This window comes from Oncorhynchus kisutch, linkage group LG8 (assembly GCF_002021735.2).
Source record: "Oncorhynchus kisutch isolate 150728-3 linkage group LG8, Okis_V2, whole genome shotgun sequence".
NCBI classification, from domain to species: Eukaryota; Metazoa; Chordata; class Actinopteri; order Salmoniformes; family Salmonidae; genus Oncorhynchus; species Oncorhynchus kisutch.
The window spans coordinates 33,293,965-33,319,154 of record NC_034181.2 but is presented as its reverse complement, the minus strand read 5'-3'; the positions used below and the strand labels follow the sequence as shown (position 1 = coordinate 33,319,154).

General features: G+C 42.5%; 1 protein-coding gene across 1 annotated transcript in view; it reads right to left on the bottom strand.

Annotated features, from left to right (window-relative positions):
- The window catches only part of si:dkeyp-14d3.1 (transmembrane protein 132C), a 214,602-nt gene that overhangs the window by 84,304 nt on the left and 105,108 nt on the right, over positions 1–25,190 (bottom strand). Inside the window, exon 3 of the mRNA XM_031830154.1 lies at positions 21,001–21,144. Coding sequence (XP_031686014.1) covers positions 21,001–21,144 — 144 coding nt within the window. The remainder of the gene's footprint in view (positions 1–21,000; positions 21,145–25,190) is intronic.

Genomic DNA, 25,190 nt, shown 5'->3' with positions numbered 1-25,190 from the left:
TGCCAGTTGATATCTTCCTCTCCCCCACATCTTTCTGGAAAAAAATCCAAATGCATTTAAGGCAAAACTATTTGATTCCAAAATCATCTATATTCATAAGGAGAACATATTTAGCAAGTAAGCTACTGTACCACTTTGTACAAAGCAGACAGGCAGTTTAAAGTGAAACACTGAGATGCTGCAGACAGAAAGAAGTAGTGGATATTCTTCAGTACAGAGCAGAAGTACAACGGTGCAGTAATACCTAGCAATACACACATTATCCAAAAAGTCAAAAGAAGGAAATTAAGATTTGTCGGAATGAATCCAATTAGCAACCCAAATAGCACTGTAACAGTAATCCAAATGCAATCTATATGTATCTACACCAGATTGATTTATACAAGATACAGTATACTAGGAATTATATGTACAGCAGTAGATACAGTATAAAGCAGGTAAAACAGTATGCAAACATTATTTAAGTGACCAGTGTTCAATGACTATGTACATAGGGCAACAGTCTCTAAGGTGCATGGTAGAGTACCGGGTGGTAGCTGACTAGTAACAGTGTCTGAGATTCAGGGCAGGGTACTGGGCAGAGGCCGGCTAGTTATGACTGTTTAACAGTCTGATGGCCTGGAGATAGAAGCTGTTTATCAGTCTCTCATTCCCATTTTTCATTAACCTGTACTGTCTCCGCCTTCTAGATGGTATCGGGGTGAACAGGCCATTGCTTGGGTGGCTGGGGTCCCTTGATGATTGATGATTTTCTTGGCCTTTCTGTAACACCGGGTGCTGTAGAGTTCCTGGAGGGAAGGCAGTGTGCCCCTGATGATGCGTTGGGCTGACCGCACCAACCTCTGGAGAGCCCCGCAGTTGTGGACGGTGCAATTGCCATACCAGTTGGTGATACAGCCCGACAGGATACTCTCAATGGTGCATCAGTAGATGTTTGTCCCGTAAGGGATAGTAGCAATGGTCAAGAATGCTTTTGCCCCTTTATTAACGCCCCCCAGCTATAATAAATGCGGCCTCAGTTTCCAGTTTGCACAAAGTCCAGTGTAGTTCCTTGAGAGCCGTCGTGGTGTCAGCTTATGTGGAATTGTACACGGAAGTGACAATAACCAAAGCAAATTACCTCGAGAGGTAATGCGGTCATTAAGAAGAGAAGAAAATGCCCTGTGCCACCAGGTGTCCAATCCGAAATACATTTCTACAGAAGAACATCATTAGCACCATTAGTGGAAGCAACCCTGCTGTTTTAATATACCCAAAATGACTATGCTAATCATCAACAGCCACCCCTTAACCTCAGTTTTATAGTTATGGTTTTGTGCTATTAGTGTGCTTGTTTTTTTTAAGGCTACCTTTCCAAAAAGGTATTGTTGCTCTTCTCCAAATCATTCCATTCCAACTCTCTCACTTCAAACCCCACAAATTCCTTTCACCCAAAGAGATAAGATCATTACATCTCAACCCCGCCCTTTCACATTCTGCAACAAACTGTAGCTTGAGTTGACCACAGCTGACCACTGGAGTTGTGGTTGGGCAGTGGGCATAGCACTCATCCACACACTAGGGGGCAGTAGATACAAACCCCAGCTGTCTGCAGCAATGATGCCTGTGCCGATAAGCTGATATCCTTTTCCTTGCTCTCTTGGGGTGTTTAGTAAGTGACATGATGTGATGGCCACCTGCAGCTCAGAGACTGGGAGAGCCTGTCCTCCTCTACAGCCTAATGGGACTGGACCTTGGAAGTCCACCATTGTTGGCACGGCATCCGCACCCAGGGAACACACACAAGGTCCATTGACTAGGTGCCCAGAGTGTCCGATCAATGGCACTCCATCAAAACCAGTCTTTAGTTGAGGCAAAATGCAAAAGGAAAATGTTAACAACCTCCCTGTTAGTTAAGGCTCCCTAAGTTTGAGAGTGGAGAGGATACGGTGGGAATCAGTTTGAGTTCAACAAGGATGTGTTCATCAATTAGGTCAGTGGTAAACAAGGCAAATGCACCCATCCATGTAATTTGCCTTAACAGGGAAACAGAAATGCGCCAACATCTTATGAATAGTGGTATCAGGAACTAAATGGAGCCTATTAAGACACAACAGTACCATATAGATTTAAGATGCTATTTTATATATATATTTTTTTACATACACTGTTTATCAATGTGTTGTTTTACAAGGCCAGCCATAGTAGTATGGCATCCCTGGAGCAAATTAGACTTAAGTGCCTTGCTCAGGAGGACATTGACAGATTTTTCACCATGCCGGCTCGGGTATTCAAACCAACGACCTTTCAGTTCCTGGCCCGACGGTTTAACCGCTAGGCTACCTGCCTCCCTTACCTGTACAGTTCTGGTTAAGGCAGACAATAACAGTGATTCACACAATGATGTGAATGCACACACTGCACCAAATACCCTAGTTTCAGACCTTTGAAGACTCTGGCCACTTCCATGGCAGTCGTGAAAAAACGTAGGTGTTTTATCTCTGAATACTCAAAAGCTTGTTTCTCCACCGCCAGTTGGATAAGGGAAAGCATAGCATGTTAACAACACTTGGTGGAGACTAGAGATCCCCCCCCCCCCCCCCATGGGTGCTAATTCTGTCACCAAAGCAAGGAAAGGCCATGCTTTTATTCGTTTAAAAAAGTGTTCAAAAGTTTAAATGATAAAATAGGTCAAATGACAATAAAAAGATCTAAACGTGTACAAGATAAGCCAACTAAAGAAAAAAGAGAATGCCAAGAGTGTGCAAAGCTGTCATCAGGCAAAGTGTAACTACTTTGAAGAATCTCAAATGTAAAATATATTTTGATTTGTTTGACACTTTTTTGGTTACTACTGTACATGATTTCATAGTTTTGATGTCTTCACTATTACTCTACAATTTTGTAAAAAAATTTAAAAAAGTAAAAAATAAACATAAACCCTGGAATGAGTCCAAACTTTTCACTGGTTCTGTATATAAAAATAAGTGTACAACACATTTGAAAAAATTTATACAATAGAGACATTTATAAAAATAAATGTATGAAGGGTAGTAAAAAGAATAGGGTAATGTTCTGTGTGTGTGTGTAACGGTGGGTGAGTGAGTGGGAGTCGTTTTTAGAAGTACAGTTGAAGTCGGAAGTTTACATACACTTAGGTTGGAGTCATTAAAACTCATTTTTCAACCACTCCACAAATTTCAAACTATAGTTTTGGCAAGTCGGTTAGGACATCTACACAAATGACACAAGTCATTTTTCCAACAATTGTTTATAGACAGATTATTTCACTGTATCACAATTCCAGTGGGTCAGAAGTTTACATACACTAAGTAGACTGTGCCTTGAAACAGCTTGGAAAATTCCACAAAATGTCATGGCATTAGAAGCTTCTGATAGGCTAATTGACATCATTTGAGTCAATTGGAGGTGTACCTGTGGATGCATTTCAAGGCAAAACTCAGTGCCTCTTTGCTTGACATCATGGGAAAATCAAAAGAAATCAGCCAAGACCTCCAAAAGTCTGGTTCATCCCTGGGAGCAATTTCCAAATGCCTGAAGATACCACGTTCATCTGTACAAAGAATAGTACTCAAGTATAAACACCATGGGACCACGCAGCCGTCACACTGCTCAGGAAGGAGACGAGTTCTGTCTCCTAGAGATGTTTGGTGCAAAAAGTGCAAATCAATCCCAAACAACAGCAAAGGACCTTGTAAAGATGCTGGAGGAAACAGGTACAAAAGTATCTATATCCACAGTAAAATGAGACCTATATCGACAAAACCTAAAAGGCCGCTCAGCAAGGAAGAAGCCACTGCTCAAAAAACGCCATAAAAAAAGCCAGACTACGGTTTGCAACTCGACATGGGGACAAATATCGTACTTTTGGAGAAATGTCCTCTGGTCTGATGAAACAATAGAACCGTTTGGCCATAATGACCATCGTTTTGTGTGGAGGAAAAAGGGGGAGGCTTGCAAGCCGAAGAACACCATCCCAACTGTGAAATACGTTGGTGGCAGCATCATGTTGTGGGGGTGCATTTCTGCAGGAGGGACTGGTGCACTTCACAAAATAGATGGCATCAGGAGGAAGGAAAATTATGTGGATATATTGAAGCAACATCTCAAGACATCAGTCAGGAAGTTAAAGCTTGCTTACAAATGGGTCTTCCAAATGGACAATGACCCCAAGCATACTTCCAAAGTTGTGGCAAAATGGCTTAAGGACAACAAAGTCAAGGTATTGGAATGGCCATCACAATCCTATAGAACATTTGTGGGCAGAACTGAGAAAGCATGTGCAAGCAAGGAGGCCTACTAACATGACTCAAAATTCACCTAATTTATTGTGGGAAGCTTGTAGAAGGCTACCTGAAACGTTTGACCCATGTTAAACAATTTAAAGGTAATGCTTCTAAATACTAATTGAGTGTATGTAAACTTCTGTCCCGCTGGGAATAAAAGCTGAAATAAATAATTCTCTCTACTATCATTCTGACATTTCACATTCTTAAAATAAAATGGTGATCCAAACTGACCTAAGACAGGGAATCTTTACTAGGATTAAATGTCAGGAATGGTGAAAAACAGAGTTGAAATGTATTTGGCTAAGGTGTATGTAAACTTCCGACTTCAACTGTAGGTGTAAAGAGTTTGTGTCCCGGCTCTCGTCGGAATGAGGATCGGACCAAAGCGCAGCGTGGTAAGTGTTCATGATATTTTATTTTCTCAGAAAACACTCGAACAAAATAGCAGAGTGAAACAGTTCTGTCAGGTGTAGACACTAAACAGAAACGAACTACCCACAAAACAGAGGTGGGAAAAAGGCTGCCTAAGTATGATTCCCAATCAGAGACAACAATAGACAGCTGCCTCTGATTGGGAACCACACTCGGGCCAAAAACAAAGAAATAGAAAACAAAGATATAAAGAACCTAGAATGCCCACCCTAGTCACACCCTGGCCTAACCAAAATAGAGAATAAAAGCCTCTCAATGGCCAGGGCGTGACAGTTTGTGAAAAGTCTCTGATCAAGTAACATTTTATTGTATTTGTCACATGCTTCGTAAACCGGTGTAGAGTAACAGTGCTTACTTACATGTCCTTTTCCAACAGAGTTAAATATGAATATATTTGATTATAGAAATAGTGATATGAGGAACAAATACACAGTGAATAATGAATAACAATAAACAAGTAAAAATAACATGGCTATGTATAGGGAGTACCAGTAGCTAGTCAATGTGCAGGGGTATGACATAATTGAGTTAGAAATGTACATATAGTATAGTAGAGGTTAACAGGATAGATAATAGACAGTGGTGAGTGGAAGTGTGTGTGTGTGTGTGTGTGTGTGTGTGTGTGTGTGTGTGTGTGTGTGTGTGTGTGTGTGTGTGTGTGTGTGTGTGTGTGTGTGTGTGTGTGTGTGTGTGTGTGAGTGAGCAGTGTCCGTATGCATGAGTGAACTATTTATGCGAGTATGGGTGTGTGTGTGTGTGTGTGTATAGAGTCAGTGCAAGAGAGTTGTGGCTTGGATGGCAGGGAGCTCAGCCCCAGTGATGTACTGGGCCGTACTCACCACCCTTTGTAGCGCCTTGCAGTCGTGTGTCTTGCAGTTGCAGTACCAAGCGGTGATGCAGCCAGTCAAGATGCTCTCAATGGTGCAGGTGTAGAACTTTGAGGATCTGAGAGCCCATGCTAAAATCTTTTATGCCTCCTTTAAGCCTCCTGAGGGGGAAGAGGTGCTGCCGTGCCCTCTTCACAACTGTGTGGGTGTGTGGGGACCATGTTCATTCCTAAGTGATGTAGACACAGAGGCACTTTGCAGGTGATTGTGCAATAGCCACAGACAATCAGATGTTCTGGTAGGGCTGCGTAGGTGTGGACTATTGCTCCAGTTTTTGTTCTAACTGAGCCTTGTGTCCCCATAAGCACTCTTGGCCCTTTTCCAGTCTGCTGACTCAGATCCTCAAAAACTCAGGGAAGCGCCAGGGTGGGGAGGTTATTAAAAATGAATGGTTCACCCATTTTGAATGCTATATTGTTTATTTGCATCTCTGAGTGATGTTCATTCGATTCCCTGAGACATTTCATGTCATGAAGTGCAAATGAGTTATTGGCGTTCAGGCAGGCAGAAATCCGTCCAGTATGACGTTGCATTGCATGATGCCATTGCCAGAGATATTGTAGAAAGGAGAAAGGAATCCTATGAATGCAGGAGCGTGTAACCCCCCCCCCCCCCCCCACCACCACCATCAGAATGTCAACCAATCGTGTTCACGTTGTCATGCTGCGTCATATGGTTGCTAAGCTAACCGTCAGGAAATCCCTTCTCAAAGTCAGTGTATATGTCGAGAAACATGCCTAATTTCCTCGAAAGTACGTAATGTCACGATTCCAAAGATATACACTGCTACAGATGGCAGGTTCACATATCGGAAAAGATTTGTAATGTTGTACCTCTTGTTGACAAAATCTGTGCTCATGTTTCTTTTTTAACTAGTGCCCAATAGTCTCCCATTCACTCCTTGAAAGAGAGCACTCCTTGTCCCAGAATCGCCTAGAATACACCACACGGGCCCATTAACGTAGCATGGGAAACGTTTCCCATCTCCTCCAGAGTATATCTGCCATTGCAAATGTCAGGCACATCGATCTGCAGGTTGAAAATGGTTAGATTGTAGACTCCTAAATTGATAATGCAGTTTGTTTCGGAAATTTTACAGCTAACTAGCTACATTACATGCTAATATTGTTTTTGGTATTATTGTGTGTATCTATCTAGCTAGCTGGCAAACATAGCTACACACAATAATAGCTAGCTAGCCAGCCAGCCTGCCCATAAAGAAAGCATTGCATTGTGGATTTTGTAGTTGACTTGAGCTGCAACAGATTTCCACAACGATTTTCCATGTTGCTACCAACCTTATTATAATGCCAAAATGAAACGTTTGTTTACAAAAAACATTGTTCTCACATAATATATTAGTGTTATTTAACACTGTGAATTAAAGGAATGAGTGGTTTTGGGTGTCTTTTCCTTTAAGTAGACCAGAATTGTTAGAAAAAAATGTAATAGTAATTTGCCTGAGTAAGACATCTTAATTTATCCACCATCTTTGTCAAGCAGCCTTTTTAGCTTGGCCTTTAATCAATGAGGCCTTTGTGTTTTATGTTCTTTGATCTATTTTATTGCAGTGTTTATTTTTTCATTTTATTGTTTTAAGTGTGTTGCTATTTTAAACTCACTTAAAATAAAATTAGAATTTAAATTTGATTTGATATTGGATCTTTCATTGATGATTGTATAAATATAGACTTCATTAACTTTATAGTCTAACGTTCTTATTTTTTTATTATTATTAATTAGATTATAGGTCTACTAAATAAATATTTGGAGTAGATTACATACTGAACTGGTGTTGGTGGAGGGGGGGGGGCAATAGACAAGGTGTTAGAGGCTATTAGCATGTGTAAGAATCCATGTCCTTCCAGAGCTGACTAATCAAGACTGGTCAAGCTTTGTTTGTATTATGACTTTTCACTATTGAGCTTCTACTTTTGACCATTAAAGATAATCTGACATACCTGTACACACTCGGAAACAGGCCATTTTACTCAGTGACACACACACACACACACACACACACACACACACACACACACACACACACACACACACACACACACACACACACACACACACACACACACACACACACACACACACACACACCCTTTGGGTTATGGATAATGGAAATGGCAGTGAGGGGCTGCTGTACTGCTGAGGCTGAGGAGAGACTCCAGTCCCATGCTGGCTCTGGTGCCTCACACCCCACAGGCTCACTGCAGTCAGTCAAGGTTCAGAGGACAGAGAATCACCAGCCCCGCCCCGCCTGCAGACCCTTATCCCTTTCCCCCCTCTCAGACAGGAGCATTATACACACACACAGTCACGCGTGCACATACAGTACAGGCAGATGAACAAACACATGAATGCACACTGACAAACACACACACATGCACGCACGCACATGCACGCTCACACACAAGCTCAGATTCTCTTTCGATTGCAGTGTGAGCCCTGAGATGGGATGTTAACACACACAGAGAGGACATGTTCAATAACAATACAAGTGTACTCAGTGTTCTAGGCTCCATGTACTGTACAGAGGTCATTGGGAGACATTGTACCTGTACATGTTACAGGTGAACAACAGCAGACTGATTACTACAACAACTATGATTACCTATCATGGCATCACCTTTAGACATCAATAGTAATATAGCCTATCCGTATACTCCTTCCTATACATCATCCATCCATGGACATTAATGGCAGTGGTTTACAGCACTACAGTATTTTATAGCACTACAGTGGTCCATGTTTGTGAGCACAACCCACATCACAGCTGAATCTCTCTCCCACAGTGTCAGGAGTATGCTTAAGTATTTAGCAGAATTTAGCCCACTCTGTGGTACACCAGTTAATGAGCTGAGTGCTAAATTACAGCCAGAGCAATTAAACACATGCATGTCACACTCGCACACACACATCATACAAACCTACTCATACACATACAAAAACAACCTCATTTGCATGCACACATACAGTTTTGCAGGAGCCTGTGCAACTTTCCATCGATCAGATAATCGGTCTGGTGTGAGCTGAGCACTCTTCTCAGCAGAGGAGAAATTATGAAGCATTTCATAACTGCTTAACTACCTCCACTCACCCAGGGGTCCATCTGCAGAAATGAGCCATTGATCCCTAATTGGAAGCAGTCAGTCATGAAATCTGAAAACTAATTAAAGAAAGTGAACTTAATGGCAAATATTTACATATTCACACTGTTTTAACATTGGTTATATTGCCAGAGAGCTATGAGAGAAAGGGTAAGTCATGGAAAGTAGGGGCAAACCGGGTATACTGACCATATAATGGTATTGATGATGAATTTAGGCACATTTTAAATTATATACATTTTTGCAGCACTATAGCAATAAACTTGGATATAGTGTCTTGTGTCTTGTGTATACTGTACATGTACTGCTAATTCAGAGGCTTTCCTCAATTGGCCTAGACCAGACTGTGTGCAACTGGTTTAAAAATAACTTCAAAACAAATCAAATAACTCTTTATTTGTCACATGCGCAGAATACAACAGGTGTAGACATTACCGTGAAATGCTTACTTACAAGCCCTTAACCAACAATGCAGTTCATGAAATAGAGTTAAGAAAATATGTACTAAATAAACTAAAGTAAAAAATGTAATGAAAAGTAACACAATAAAATAACAATAACGAGGCTATATACAGGGGGTACCGAGTCAATGTGCGGCTAGTCGAGGTAATTTGTACATGTAGGTAGGGGTAAAGTGACTACACATAAATAATAAACAGCAAGTAGCGCCAGTGTAAAAACAATGTAAACAGTCCAGGTGGCCGTCTGCAAAACCTGGACCCGTACAAATTGAAAATGAAATCATCTCCAAAATATTGTTATTTTTATACAAAGCGAATATTATTAATTTAGAATGATATAAAAGCCCCTTGGATATTCTAACAGATACAGTGGGGCAAAAAAGTATTTAGTCAGCCACCAATTGTGCAAGTTCTCCCACTTAAAAAGAGTGGGAGAACTTGCACAATTGGTGGCTGACTAAATACTTTTTTGCCCCACTGTACAAGGCATATTGACATTTGAGAGAGACATAAAGTGAGGCATAAAGCAATCACAGGTGTTGATCGGGAGAGCTAGCTAAGTCAACAACGGGTAAGAGAACAACAGTTAATCAGCTAAGTCAACAACAACAGGTTAACTACACACAGGGCCTGAGTTCGGGGCTAGGGCCGACAGATAAACAAAGGTAAACAAAGTGGAGTACCGTGATAAATGAACAGTCCAGTAGGCATCAGCTATCTAGCCAAGTGATCATAGGGTCCAGTGTACAGCAATAGATGAAACAGGGAAGCTGCTAGGTAGTCGTTACTACGCTATCATGCGGGAGACACAGCGTTTAAAGTTAGCAGTCCGGGGTAAGTAGAAGCGTCTCTTCCGTCGTCTGGCAAAGGCCGGTTGAAGGCACAGCTGATGGAATTACGTCTGTGGACCAGTCGTCGTGGTATGGCGGGGCTCCGTGTCGACGAAGGGACTGGGCCAGATGGTGAAAGAGGCATTGTAGTTGTGGTAATTTCATTTTCTAGCTGGGAGATGCGCCTGGCTCAGGTCTAGCTTCAGGGCTGGGCCTCTCAGTGGCAGCTAGCTAGCTGTGATGATCAATGGTCCAGGGTTTACAGCAGGAATCTGGCGTTGCAGTGGAGAAAAACAGTCCGAGGCTGGCAGGTATTATCCAGGCTAAAAAAACGTCTGGTGCCTAGCAGTGGCTAACAATGACTAAATAGCTAGTAACTTGGCTAATTAGCTGGCTACCTTCTGATGAAAGTTTTGGCTATAGGGTCTATAAAAATAGCGGATCCATGTCACATTGACTGAGGTGGGTTACCGGAAGGTAAATTTAATTTAAAAAATGGAAAAAGAGATTGAAAAATAAATAGGAATATATATTAAAAAAAAGACTAAAAATACAAAAAGTAAATGAGAGGACAACAAACCACGTCTGCACTGCTATGCCATCTTGGATTCATGGTAGCATTCACGCAAAACTGAAAGTGTGAACCACTGCTTTTAATCAGGGCAAGGTGACCAGAAACATGACCGAATACAAACAGTGTAGCTATTCCCTCCGCAAGGCAATCAAACAAGCTAAGCGTCAGTATAGAGACAAAGTAGAGTCGCAATTCAACGGCTCAGACACGAGAGGGATGTGGCAGAGTCTACAGTCAATCACGGACTACAAAAGGAAAACCAGCCCCGTCACGGACCAGGATGTCTTGCTCCCAGACAAACTAAACAACTTCTTTGCTCACTTTGAAGACAATACAGTTCCACTGACATGGCCCGCTACCAATACCTGCGGGCTCTCCTTCACTGCAGCCAACGTGAGTAAAACATTTAAACGTGTTAACCTTCGCAAGGCTGCCCGGCCCAGACGGCATCCCCAGCCGTGTCCTCAGAGCATGTGCAGACCAGCTGGCTGGTGTGTTTACGGACACATTCAATCAATTCGCATCTCGGTCTGCTGTTCCCACATGCTTCAAGAGGGCCACCATTGTTCCTGTTCCCAAGAAAGCTAAGGTAACTGAACTAAATTACTATCACCCCATTGCACTCACCTCTGTCATCATGAAGTGCTTTGAGACACTAGTCAAGGATCATATTACCTCCACCCTACCTGATACCCTAGACCCAGTCCAATTTGCTTAAAACCCTGGGTCTCGACCCCGCGCAGCAGCGCCTCTTCAACCTCAGAAGGCTGAAGAAATTCGGTCACCAAAAACACTCACAAACTTTTACAGATGCACAATCGAGAGCATCCTGTCCGTCTGTATTACCGCCTGGTACGGCAACTGCTCCGCCCACAACCGTAAGGCTCTCCAGAGGGTAGTGAGGTCTGCACAATGCATCACCGGGGGCAAACTACCTGCCCTCCAGGACTCCCTACACCACCTGATGTCACAGGAAGGCCAAAAAGATCATCAAGGACAACAACCACCCGAGCCACTGACTGTTTACCCCGCTATCATCCAGAAGGTGAGGTCAGTACAGGTGCATCAAAGCAGGGATCGAGAGACTGAAAAGCAGTTTTTTTTCTCAAGGCCATCAGACTGTTAAACAGCCATCACTAACATTGAGTGGCTGATGCCAACATACTGACTCCTCTCTAGCGACTTTAATATTGAAAAATTGATGTAATAAATGTATCACTAGCCACTTTAAACCATACCACTTTATATAATGTTTACATACCCTACATTACTCATCTCATATGTATATACTGTACTCTATACCATCTACTGCATCTTGCCTATGCCGTTCGGCCATTGCTCATTCATATTTTTTTATGTACATATTCTAATTCATTCCTTTGCACTTGTGAGTATAAGGTAGTTGTTGTGAAATTGTTAGAAGAGAATACTTGTTAGATATTACTGCATGGTCGGAACTAGAAGCACAAGCATTTCGCTACATTCGTATTAACACCTGCTAACCATGTGTATGTGACAAATAACATTTGATTTGATTTAGAATTATTGTCAGATTTGGCAAATGGATGGCGAGGGAGAACGTTTTATGCATCTCTATTTGTGGAGTAAAGGTGGTCGAGAGTTTTATTTCCCTCTGGTTGCACATGTGACATGTTGGTAGAAATGAGGTAAAACAGATTTAGGTTTGCCTGCATTAAAGTCCCCGGGCCACTAAGAGCGCCAATTCTGGATGAGCATTTTCTTGCTTGCTTAGGGCCTTATACAGCTCATTGAGTGCTGATGAAAACTCTCTTGGTAGATAGTGTGGTCTACAGTTTATCATGAGGTACTCTACCTCAGGTGAGCAATACCTCAAGACTACCTTAATATTAGACATCACGCACCAGCTGTTATTGACAAATAGAAACACACCCCTCGTCTTACCGGACATAGCTTTTCTGTCCTGCCGATGCACGGAAAATCCTGCCGTTCAGCCACGACTCGGTGAAACATAAGATATTACGGTTTTGAATGTCCCATTGGTAGGATAGTCTCGAACGGAGGTCATCCAGTTTATTATCCAGTGATTGTATGTTGGCTAAGAGGACTGATGGTAGAGAAGTTACAAACAATGTGAAAAAACACAACATTGTACAGTTGGTTAGGAGCCCGTAAAATGGCAGCCATCCCCTCCGGCGTCATTGTCTTGACTGACAGATCTCAATGTTCATCCACTAATGGTGTTAAATCATGTTTTCTGGACATAACAAAAGGTGTCCAGCGTGGGTCTATTCTGGGTCCAGCACTTTTTACTGTATATATTAACAATATTGGATTGTATGTTAAAAATTGTATCCTGCACCTGTATGCCGTTGGCTCCATTGTTTACCAGGCGCTATCTGAGTTGGTCTGCTTACTTTGTTTTGCAGAAAAACCTTTACTGACCTTAAATTAGTTTTGAATGCAGGTAAAATTAAGTATCCAGAGTGCATAAAAATCATGCAAATGTTTAAGAATATGTACTCTGGATGGTGCCCACGTTAATTGTGTTCCTGCTTTCAAATATTTGGGCATCTGTATAGACGCTAAGCTGTCTTTCAAAAAGTATAATGATGAGTTAGTTAAGGATCTGAGGATAAACATAGGCTTCTACTTTAGAAATAGGTCACGCCTATCAGTAAATAATAAAATACAGATCATTCAATCAACGTTTCTTCCTGTCCTAGACTATGGTGACATCATCTATTTCAGGGATTTCCAACCATGTTCCTGGAGAGCTACTATACCATCCTGTAGGTTTTCGCTCCAACTCTAATCTAGTGCACTTGATTCTAATAATTAGCTTGTTGATTAGCTGAATAAGTTACAACTGGGGTTGGATTGATAAGAGGGTAGCCCTTCAGAAACAGGGTTGGAGAGCCCTGATCTATATGAATGCAGCTGCCACTTCATTAAAACTGTTAGATGCAGTCTACCACAGCGTACTTCGTTTCTTAACGGGCGACTGGTTTAGTACACATCGCTGCATTCTTTACCAGAAAGTAGGTTGGCTCTCTTTGATGTTGCATAGTTCGATACGTTGCTGTTTTCATTTATAAAGCCCTTCTACAAAAATTCCCACTGTACCTAACATCGTTACTAACCTTCAGACATATTATAGGTCATTCACTCAATACTCCTGAATGTAGAAAAAAACGGGGCAATTCAAGAGCGAACTATGAAATTAATGTCAAAATGTAGTTTCCTTTCCCCTATATCATTCTAAATCACATATAATGAATCATTAGATAGTTCTAACCTTCATACACTGGTACTTGACAGTGTTGATGAAATAAGAACGTTCATTTGCTTTGACCATTTCTAGTTTACACCGTGCCGCTCTTGGTTGTATCTCTTCCATATTTAGCGTTGCGAGGTGGTACCACCTGGAGATGTTTCGGCGTGTTGGACCAATCAAAATCAACTTGTCATTTTCATCTCCAGATCCTTGGCTTTCATTGGATATACAGTACCAGACAAAGGTTTGGACACACCTACTCATTCAAGGGTTTTTCTTTATTTTTTACTATTTTCTACATTGTAGAATAGTAATGAAGACATCAAAACTATGAAATAACACATATGGAGTCATGTAGTAACCAAAAAAGTGTTAAATCAAAAGATATTTTATATTTGAGATTCTTCAAAGTAGCCACCCTTTGATTTGATGTCAGCTTTTCACACGCTTGGCATTCTCTCAAACAGCTTTGTGAGGTAGTGGTCAAGAGGCTAGCCCTAAACCTAACCCTAACCTTAACCCTTATTCTAAACCTAACCCTAACGTAACCGTAGCAAGCAGTTGCTTATCAACAGAGAGTTTGTTGATAGTTTGACCATCTGTAGAGCATTTACTGATGGACAATCCACACTATCCAAATAAAGTGTGACCCTTTTATCATCAAGCACTTGCAGTCTTGTGAGTTGCTTAATTAAAAGCCATACATTTCCCATTGATGACACCCGGGAAACACTAAGTTCTTTGATTGTCCAATAACACATCAGGTCACAGAAGTAGCCTGGCGCTCCAAAAACAACACAGGCAAACAGGCAAACACCCTGCTACAGGAGACTTGTCTCTGAATGACGCTGGCGTCTCCTGTTGGGGCAGCAGTTGACATGAACAGAGTATGGCATCTCATCTAGCTGTGGTGAATGTTGCTGGGGGGCCGAGGCCAGTGAGAGGCCCTGCTAATGACGGGGTCCGGGGCCTGGGTTGGACGTACTGATATCCCAGTGGCCAGAGACCCACAGCTGGGGAGCGCGTTGCGGCTGATTACATGTCAGCGCTGGTAAATGACTGCTAAAGGGGAGTCAGGCAGCAGCACAGACAAGGAGTGCTTAGTGTTTTAGTTGTTACTGCATTCCATCAAGCAGACACCTGTTTTACCTTTTAACCTTGGCTTGGTGTAGGAATGGGATAAGAGAGGAGGGGGACACAACTAGGGGGAGGCCATGAACCTGCTGCTCTCAGTTAGCACACACCATGGAAAAGACGCTCTCACAAAGAGCCTGGTCTTGGCAATCCATTTATCACTTGGCAATCCATTTATCTTTTCTCCCTGTTTCATTCCCCTCTAGCTGATAGATTCTGTAAGCTTTTTGACTGAGAAGAGCTGCTCCCAGCTCTGTGTGACAAGGGCTCCAGTGGCCCAACACTCAGCGGGATAAAAAGGTCTCTTTCTCCTCTTCCTCACAATCTCAGTTCTTGTATTTTCTCAGCCCATACTATGTCCCTCATTCCACTCCCCCACCTTGCTGCAGAACTTAGGCCTTCATTTAATAGGGTCATTTGAATATCTCTCCTGCACAGGTTACAGAAATGAGACAGCCCTAGTGCCAGACAAGCAATCTTAAAGTCATATACTCTTGGAATATGCTTTATAAAAACCAATAATCTCAAAAGAGAGGGCGAGAGGAATTAATTGGAATAAACTGGAAGCCAGGGTTCTTTTGTAACATCGATAAAGTAATGAATTGACTATCCTGATTATTTATAAAACTTTAAGTTTTCATAGCTCAACGTTATGTCGAAGTCTTGAGGAAAGCGGAAGAGGTGATTTTGCTGGACAGCATCACAATTTAATCTTCACCTTTAGGGAATGGATTATAAATGTACCAAGGTAAGGAAAGGTAAACCGGTCATACAATATGCTCTAAATATAGAACAAATGTAAAAAGTAATCATTAGAATATGTTCATGTTAATAGTAATAGTATATAATGGTGCATTAATAGTACATTTCCTTCTAGGAAATCCTTCCACAGTCAACTATAGACAGATGACTGTGTATGCAGAAGACCACTTTGTCTTCCAAGCTTAGTACCACATGTAGCTAACACAGCAAAGTACTCATTTTAGCAGACTCATTCTAAAACAACAAGATTGCCTCTCACCACAGGTCTAATTTAAAGAAAATTGTGTTTGGCTTTTCAGACAACACGAAGAACTGCCTGCAGGGGTATGTAGTAATAAATCTGGGCAAAATGGATGAGTAATACATCTATGCAGGCTTATGCAGACCATGCTGTGCTTATTTATGTCATTTTGTTTTGTACGACAGTATTTGCAACAACCAAACCTCCTCTGTAGAGTGCTGAATCTAGGTCTATGCTGCAGTACTGTGGCAGGCAGGCAGGGAGGAGTTTGGATATCACTGTGTGTTGTTAGAGACAACACTGTACACCAATGTGGAGCAGCCACATTCAAATCCTTTGGGGATTAACCTCTAAGAGCAGGATATTCAGTCACATAAACTCATAAACCCTTATAAATCTGAAACACATGAACCCATGGGCCAGGGAGATCACATGCAAACTTCAATATGTCAATCTGTCCTCTGGCTCACAATGCAGCCTGGCTCACATTTACTGTTTAAGGCAAAAATGAATTCCAACAACAAGCTATTGAATCAATAATGAGCATGGGAGCTGAAATCAGAATGACTCATTGATATGGATTTGTGTAACCATGATGGGTGACACACATCCTCATTGGTTCTCTGGTTTAATGGTAGTTATTACCTCCTGATTTCTGCAAACATTGTGTCACACTGTGTAAACATTGTGACACACCAGGATATGTTGTTCAATCTCCATATTGTTTACTTGGCTTTGGCAGGTAACAGAAGTAGAAAGAGCACTGTGCTACTCAGGTGTAATCTACAGTGATTCGTGTAATCACCAGCGTGTCAAAAGACATTGTAGACCCCATATCAGCTCTTTCTCAAGGAGTGCTGATTCCCTGCATAACACACCATCTCTGCCTTGACAAAAAACCCAGCAGTAAAGAGCTCTGAGGTGATTGGCTGCAGCAGAGAAGAACAGCATTGATCACATGTCATTCCAATTGTGAGAGAAGCATATAAATCGAGCAGCGGCGACTCAATTATACATTGGTGTAAAGGTCAATGAGCCTCCTCTGAGGCTGCATGAATGAAGGCCATGGGAAAAAGAGCAGCTTCATTATTAAGGGTGTTATCATTAGGACAGTCCTGTTAACAGCCAACTCTGGGCTTAATGTAATAGACCCATTTCATGTCTGCCTTGATTTATGCTACAATAAGCATATTGCATGCTGCTCATTCTCTGCTGTTGTTACAGTGCTATTGTAGAGGCCTTGATGGTCCCTTCCCTCTGGGATACAGTGTTGAGAGACCCACAGGAGAAATGGGCTTTAGGGGTTATGGATATGGCATATACATTTAAAGATGTGCTTTCCCTTTCAACCACATGTTTCCAATTTAAACACACATAATCTGGAATCCAAGTCAATGCAATCATAATGTGTTAGAAAATGAGTGATGGGTGAGGGAAATGTAAAAGAAGACATGCTTGAGTCCTACACTCTACTCAATCATGTAAGTGTCAATCTCAGTCTGGGTGACAGTGTCTCTTCACTGAGGGATAGGAATGGGCTATAATGACTGAGCTAGTTCTGTGAAGAGCCTGTTACCGCTCTACATGAGGTCTCTCCCAATGGCCAGTCAGGCTGGGGGATTAATGAAGCTGGTTCCACCTGAGGGGATATCCATCTGGACTGAGACAGTCTTCATTAACTTGGGCCAGACATGGCACTTTTACTGAGAAGAGAAGCGTCCACTTAGACTGGGTTATGACATGCTGAGGAAGCAGGACTGCTGTTGTTTTAAATGTGTTGCTGGTCTTTAATGGCACTGGCGGTGAATATCCAATCTCCCAGAGTGCTCTTTTAGCTGATATCAGGTGCATGTAACGGTTCTGTGCGTTTCTATAGGAGCTTATTCTGGTATTTCTGTGACATGTACTGAATTAGACAAAAAATCTGCAACTGAAAAAGCCCACTCTATCAAATTATGTGTTTTCTCATAATAAAATAAAATCGTATTTGTCACATGTGCCGAATACAACAGGGTTAGACCTTAGAGTGAAATGCATACTTACAAGCCCTTAACCAACAATGCAGTTTTAAGAAAAAAAAACAGAAAAGTAAGAAATAAAAGTAACAAATATTTCAAGAGCAGCAGTAAAATAACAATAGCGAGGCTATTTGCAGGTGGTACAGAGTCAATTTGCAGGGGCACCAGTTAGTCGAGGTAATTTGTATATGTACATGTAGGTAGAGTTGTTAAAGTGACTATGCATAGATAATAAGAGAGAGTAGCAGCAGCGTAGAAGGGGGGGGGGGGTGCAAATAGTCTGGGTAGCCATTTGATTAGAGGTTCAGGAGTCTTATGGCTTGGGGGAAGAAGCTGTTTAGAAGCCTCTTGGACCTAGACTTGGCACTCCGGTACCGCTTGCCGTGCGGTAGAAGAGTGAACAGTCTATGACTAGGGTGGTTGGAGTCTTCGACAATTTTTAGGGCCTTCCTCTGACACCGCATGGTATAGAGGCATGGTATAGAGGTCATGGATAGTACGAAGCTTGGCCATGGTGATTTACTGGGCCGTACGCACTACACTCTGTAGTGCCTTGCGGCCAGAGGCCGAGCAGTTGCCATGCCAGGCAGTGATGCAACCCGTCAGGATGCTCTGAGGACCCATGCCAAATCTTTTCAGTCTCCAAAATAGGTTTTGTTGTGCCATCTTCACGACTGCTTTGGTATGCCTAGACCATGTTAGTTTGTTGGTGATGTGGACACCAAGGGACTTGAAGCTCTCAACCTGCTCCACTACAGCCCCGTCGATGAGAATGGGGGCGTGCTCGGTCAATTTTTGTGTCATCGGCAAACTTAAAGATGGTGTTGGAGTCGTCTCTGGCCGTGCAGTCATGAGTGAGCAGGGAGTACAGGAGGGGACTGAGGGGCTCGCGTGTTGAGGATCAGCGTGGCAGATGTGTTGTTACCTACCCTTACCACCAAAGGTGGTAGAAGTTGGCACATTATTATGTTGAGTTAGCAGTTGTGTCTTGGCGAATGAAGTCCGATTCTGTTCATTAGAACAAATTAATGTACAGATATAGGATCTTATTTTGAGAAATGTAGTATTCAATCATTGACTCATTATATTAGTTTCAATCAATCTAAATGTACCTGAATTTAAATGAAATTGTCACCATTCCTGATTTTGTGACTCCTTTAATTCACATATAATATTCCCTTTAATACACCATAGAAAAGAGTCAACAACAATATGCCTCCTGCTGCTGGGCATAAAAATAGATCATAAACACAAGGTTAAAGGTGCTAGTAAACAGGTAATAACGTGGGTAATCAAATTCCCACTGGTAAAAGAACTGGAGATTGACCTGCAGTACTCACATCCACTCATTGTGGATGGAGGAAAAGAGAGAACAGGGGAGGGAGAAACGGAGAAGAAACATTACAGTCAGTGTGAGCCTGAGAAATTGGATGACAGCTCAAAAAATGAGATGGCTTTGTCTAATCCCTCCAAAGGGACTCCAGTGAAAAGACTGGGAGTGGGCAGGGGGGTGGAGGGGTTGAGGGACAATACAGAAAAATGTATCATAGTTGTATATTATAGCCACGGCTGGGCTTCTTAGGGCTTCTTTATGGGGTGACTTGGACAGCTGGGGGATTAGGGAGAGGAGTCCATCCGACACAGCCCGACAGGATAGCCAGGGATTAGACAGAATATGCTCGCTCTTGTCTCTGACTCCCTCACTTAAATCAATAAAAACAAATTTAACTACGCACTCATGTGAGAGACACTCAGCCCATGGTGGTGTTGCTGAGACAGAGCGCTGAGAGTGTTCTCACTGCGCTGCGGGTTTTCGTTTTTTCCTTTCAATTAAGCCCTACACAACCAGGTGAGGGGAGTTCCTTACTAATTAGTGACCTAAATTCATCAATCAAGAACAAGGGAGGAGCAAAAACCCTCAGACACTCAGCCCTCCGTGGAATGAGATTGACATGTGTGTACACAACGCTTGCTAGTCAGTGTTGTAGTACTTCTCAGGACCATGTAGGGGTAACTCTCAAGATGATTATACAACAGGCCTGAACATTCAAAGTCTCTAGACTCCTCGAGGTTGGAAAAGCGATCCCTCTTCACCTCTTTTGAGCTCTCTCCATTGGACTCACCAAAGTAACCAAGGGTTACTGCCCTAATATAACATTTTTAGGAATTGTTTTATACAACACTTCAAAAAAGAACACTTCAAAATGAAACAGAATTACACAAGTACATTTAAAAGGCTAAACTCAAACAGCCTCAGGGCATACTTTGAATTGAATTTCACAGAGTCGAACTCTTAAGTCTTGTATTTTCTTTAAAAGTAAGTAGTCAGTGGAATGATGCTGATGGACTTAATACGCAGAGCTTTCCAACCTCCCAATCATTCTCTAATCCGTAAAATTACACCTGTCACTAGAAAGTTAGATTTATTAACCCAACTTCCTGATCCATGGAAGAAAACCATTAGGACACACAAAGGGCCTGGATCAGAACTTAATTAACACAAGCAGCAACCTTTTTCGCATCCCGGGAATCCGTTTCCTATTTACTAGATTAATTTAAGTACGTAATACAGATAGGAAATGACCAAAACAACTTGAAGGCTATTTCAGTTGGGGAAATGAATATGCTAATCAAAAGAGAGCTGGAGATGGGCTGTTAACCTCTTCCTTGCTGGAGGAACAACCACAGAGATTATGCTTCACTCCAGCCAACACTGTGATATTTAGAGTTTACAATTGGCTCATTCATCCCCCTCCTCTCCCCTGTAACTATTCCCCAGGTCGTTGCTGCAAATGAGAACGTGTTCTCAGTCAACTTACCTGGTAAAATAAAGGATAAATAAAAAAATATATATATATATATTGGAGTCAAGAGTTATAAGGCAGCGGTCCTTCAGGGGAAGGTTGTAGATGGTTGTGGGAAGGTCGTAGATGGTTGTGGGAAGGTCGTAGATGGTTGTGCGTACAGTATACAAGTGATGTCCAATTGCTAACTGACCTTTGTCCGTAGCTGGACTCTTTCCTGCGGCAATGGAGGGTGACCACCCTGTGCCCCTCGCTCCTCACATCCTGGCTCACCATCCACAGGGTGGGGTTGCTGGGCCGGGCACCCAGAAACGCCATGCCCTCTTTCAATTTGACCCTAGGGAGGTAGAAACAACACACACATAGGCTCAGGACGAGAGAGTGATAGATAGCAGTGCAGCATGGGTTGGTTAAACATGTGGCTGTATCAAACAGATCTTTCAGGTATTGAATCATTGAATGCATCCATCTGAACCTGCTTCAAACAGCTGAGGCCAAACAGACCATGACGTCTTCAATATAGAAATACACAAAACAGGATCAGATGGTTTCAAATTCCTTTTTCTCAATATGTGTCTCATCTATCTTATTTTATTCCTATAACATGGTTTTTTCTTCATAAAAAAGGGGCTTAGGTTGTGGGCATGGCAGGGGGTGTTTTCATGGAGATGTGTTAAATGTTTGCAGTTTTAAAGCAAATTTCAAGTGATTTGACATATTCTGCCATGGAGAGTTTTTATGCAGTTTTTAAGCCAATATCGTACAATTGTATGCATTTTATCATGGCTAATCCTGTGTTATTTTGCTCAAACACAATAGCAAAATGTATACTAAATATATTTTCAATTCTCCCAGACTGTGTAGCTTTTATTTTGGTGATTGTTAGTTGTCAAAGATTATATTATATAAAAATATATAGATCCATTATCTTTTCTACATATTTTATATCTGGTTTTAGTCATTTTTAAGTGTTTTTCCATCTCAAAAATATATATATACAGTACCAGTCAAAAGTTTGGAGTTCTCTTGATTTGTAGAATAAAATCACGAGATTTGCATGGCCTTTTATTGTCCCCAGCACATGGAACACCTGTGTAATGATCATGCTCTTTAATCAGCTTTTTGATATGCCACACCTGTCAGGTGGAGGGTTTATATTGGCAAAGGAGAACTAAACAGGGATGTAAAGAAATTAGTGCACAAAATTTGAGAGAAATAAACTTTGGGTGCGTGTCGAAAATGTCTGAATCCATAAAGGCCAGGATGAAAGATGTTCAGTGACTGTAGCAAATTACAGTAGCCAATGTCCTTGGCACAAAAGAAAAAGTGATTACGTTCAAAGGGAAAATCTGCAATTGAAAAGCTCTGTCTTTAGTGCATTCACTGCACATAGAGCAGTGTAGTTTAAAAGGGGAAAATGAGGGCAAGAAATTAAAAAGATTGCCTTTCTTTACATTATGAATAAGGCTGAGACAGTGTAGTGCAGTCAGGAACAACCCCCCATGTCCTCTCACACCCTCCCAACACCAAAAACCTTCCAACACTACACACCTCCCCAAACCACACACCTCCCCAACACCACACACCTCCCCAACACCAAAAACCTTCCAACACTACACACCTCCCCAACACCACACACCTCCCCAACACCACACACCTCCCCAACACCAAAAACCTTCCAACACTACACACCTCCCCAACACCACACACCACACACCTCCCCAACACCACACACCTCCCCAACACCAAAAACCTTCCAACACTACACACCTCCCCAACACCACACACCTCCCCAACACCACACACCTCCCCAACACCAAAAACCTTCCAACACTACACACCTCCCCAACACCACACACCTCCACAACACCACAAACCTTCCCAACACCACACACCTCCCTAACAGCACACACCTTCCAACACCACACATCCTCCCAACACCGTCCAACACCACACACCTTCCCAACACCACACACCTTCGCAACACCACACACCTTCGCAACACCGCACACCTTCCAACATCGTCAAACACCACACACCTTCTAACACCGTCCAACACCACACACCCTCCCAACACCACAAACCTTCCCAACACCACACACCCTCCCAACACCACAAACCCTCCCAACACCACAAACCTTCCCAACACCATAAACCTTCCCAACACCATACACCTTCCCAACACCACAAACCTTCCCAAAACCACAAACCTTCCCAACACCACACACCTTCTAACACCGTCCAACACCACACACCCTCCCAACACCACACACCCTCCCAACACCACACACCTTCCAAACATCACACACCTTCCCAATACCGCACACATTCCAACACCGTCCAACACTTGACTGCTGACATGCAAAACATTTTGGGACTGTATCAACAGTGGACTAATGAAAAAAATATAAACATATTCTTTTGTTAAATTTCCCTTTAAATAAGGCTGATTCGCCTCCCGAGTGGCACGGTGGTCTAAGGCACTGCATCACAGGGCTAGAGGTGTCACTACAGATCCGGGTTCAATCCCAGGCTGTGTCGCAGCCAGCCGCGACCGGGAGACCCATGAGGCGGCACACAATTGGCCCAGCGCCGTCCGGGTTAGGGGAGGGTTTGGCCGACCGGGATGTCCTTGTCCCATCGCGCTCTAGTGTCTCCTTGTGGCGGCCGGGTGCATGCATGCTGACTGTGGTCGCCAGCTGTACAGTGTTTCCTCCGACACATTGGCTTCTGGGTTAAGCGAGTAGTATGTCAAGAAGCAGTGTGGCTTTGTGGAGTTGTGTTTCGGAGGAAGTATGGCTCTCGTCCTTTGTCTCTCCCGAGTCTGTACAGGAGTTGCAGCATTGGGCCAAGACTGTAACTACCAATTGGATATCACAAAATTGGGGAGAGAAAAAAGGGGTAAAATGTACAAAAATAAATAAATAAGGCTGATTCTCAAACAAGGGAGGGACCAGACTCAGCCCAAAGACCTGCAGAAGTGAGAGACTGTAGAGAAAGCAGCAAACAGGATATGTCTATAGGAGACTGATAATGTAGTGGCATTGGTGAGACTTTGTTGTCAGATTAAAGTGAGTTTTGACCATAATAACCCTATTTTACTGATCCTTTGTGCCTTGAGACCCTGTCTAGTATAGCAGCTGCCCACTACCACAACAGCAGTAAGAAACATATTATATCACCAGACACATATGCAATGACAAGACCCTCACTGGCCAGTCAAAAGGAATACTTTGATGTGAAATCTTATTAGCATGTGACAGGAACAATGATTGGAGCGGGGGATCCGTAATAAGACAGCAGCACAGATGGTATGGTGTGCTTCCACTCTCTACAGGATTGGGGATGCACTCCAGGGCTAATGCTCACTCAGAATGCATGGCTGCGTGTTACTTTCTAGAAATTTGAGGTCTCTTGACCAGCTGGTTTGTTCTCTTGGATGTTCGTGTGGGCATCAGGCTCCCTTTGGATGTAGAACAGTGAAGCCCGACAGATAAGCCTAATGTGACAGGACCATATGAAAAAGAGAGTCGAACATCATGTTATACTTGAAAGCTTAAGATGAAGCAAACCCACTGAATGCCGTACCCACTGAATGCTCCAATTGAATTAATTAAGCTAATATTTCAGGTTAACATGTTCATCTAATGTGGCATTCGCCTCGCACACATTTTAGAGATGCTTAATACACTATAGAGGTATGTTCCAAGGTCTGTCTGTCTGTCTGTCTGTCTGTCTCTCTCTCTCTCTCTCTCTCTCTCTCTCTCTCTCTGTTTCTCTCTCTGTTTCTCCCAGAGGAGGCAGAGACTAGCCTTGCATCCAGTTACAGATATAGGATCTTAATTTGAACCAGTTTGTTACAACAGGAAAATAATCCTGCAGCAACAGGAAATGTGAATTACTCTGTGGATTATAATTAATGGACATTTTTTAGGGGTTGATACATTTTCGTACGGGAACATCAAGTCAAAATTACAAACTTCAGAAGCGTTTCTTGAATACACTACAAGTTGTACATTTCCTGCATCTGTAGTGGAGGAACTTCCTGCAGCTCTGTAGGCCCATCAGAGTTCCTCTAATGTTGGTCATCTAACACCCCATGTGGATATACTGTTTCAAATACTGTAGCTTTTCAACTTTTCAAAACTTTTAAACTGGCATAATTGCATTTATAACACAACTATAGAAAACATGCTTTTCATGTATGTTTCAGCGAGGGAGGTACAGTTCACAGCTGAATACTCATAACATACAAATAGACTATGAATACGAAAACAACTCCTGAGAGACTCATGAGGTGTTACACCTTAGCCTTACTGACAATGATGTCAGGGGTGTCCTCGGATGGGGCCACAGTGTCTCCTGACCCCTCCTGTCTCAGCC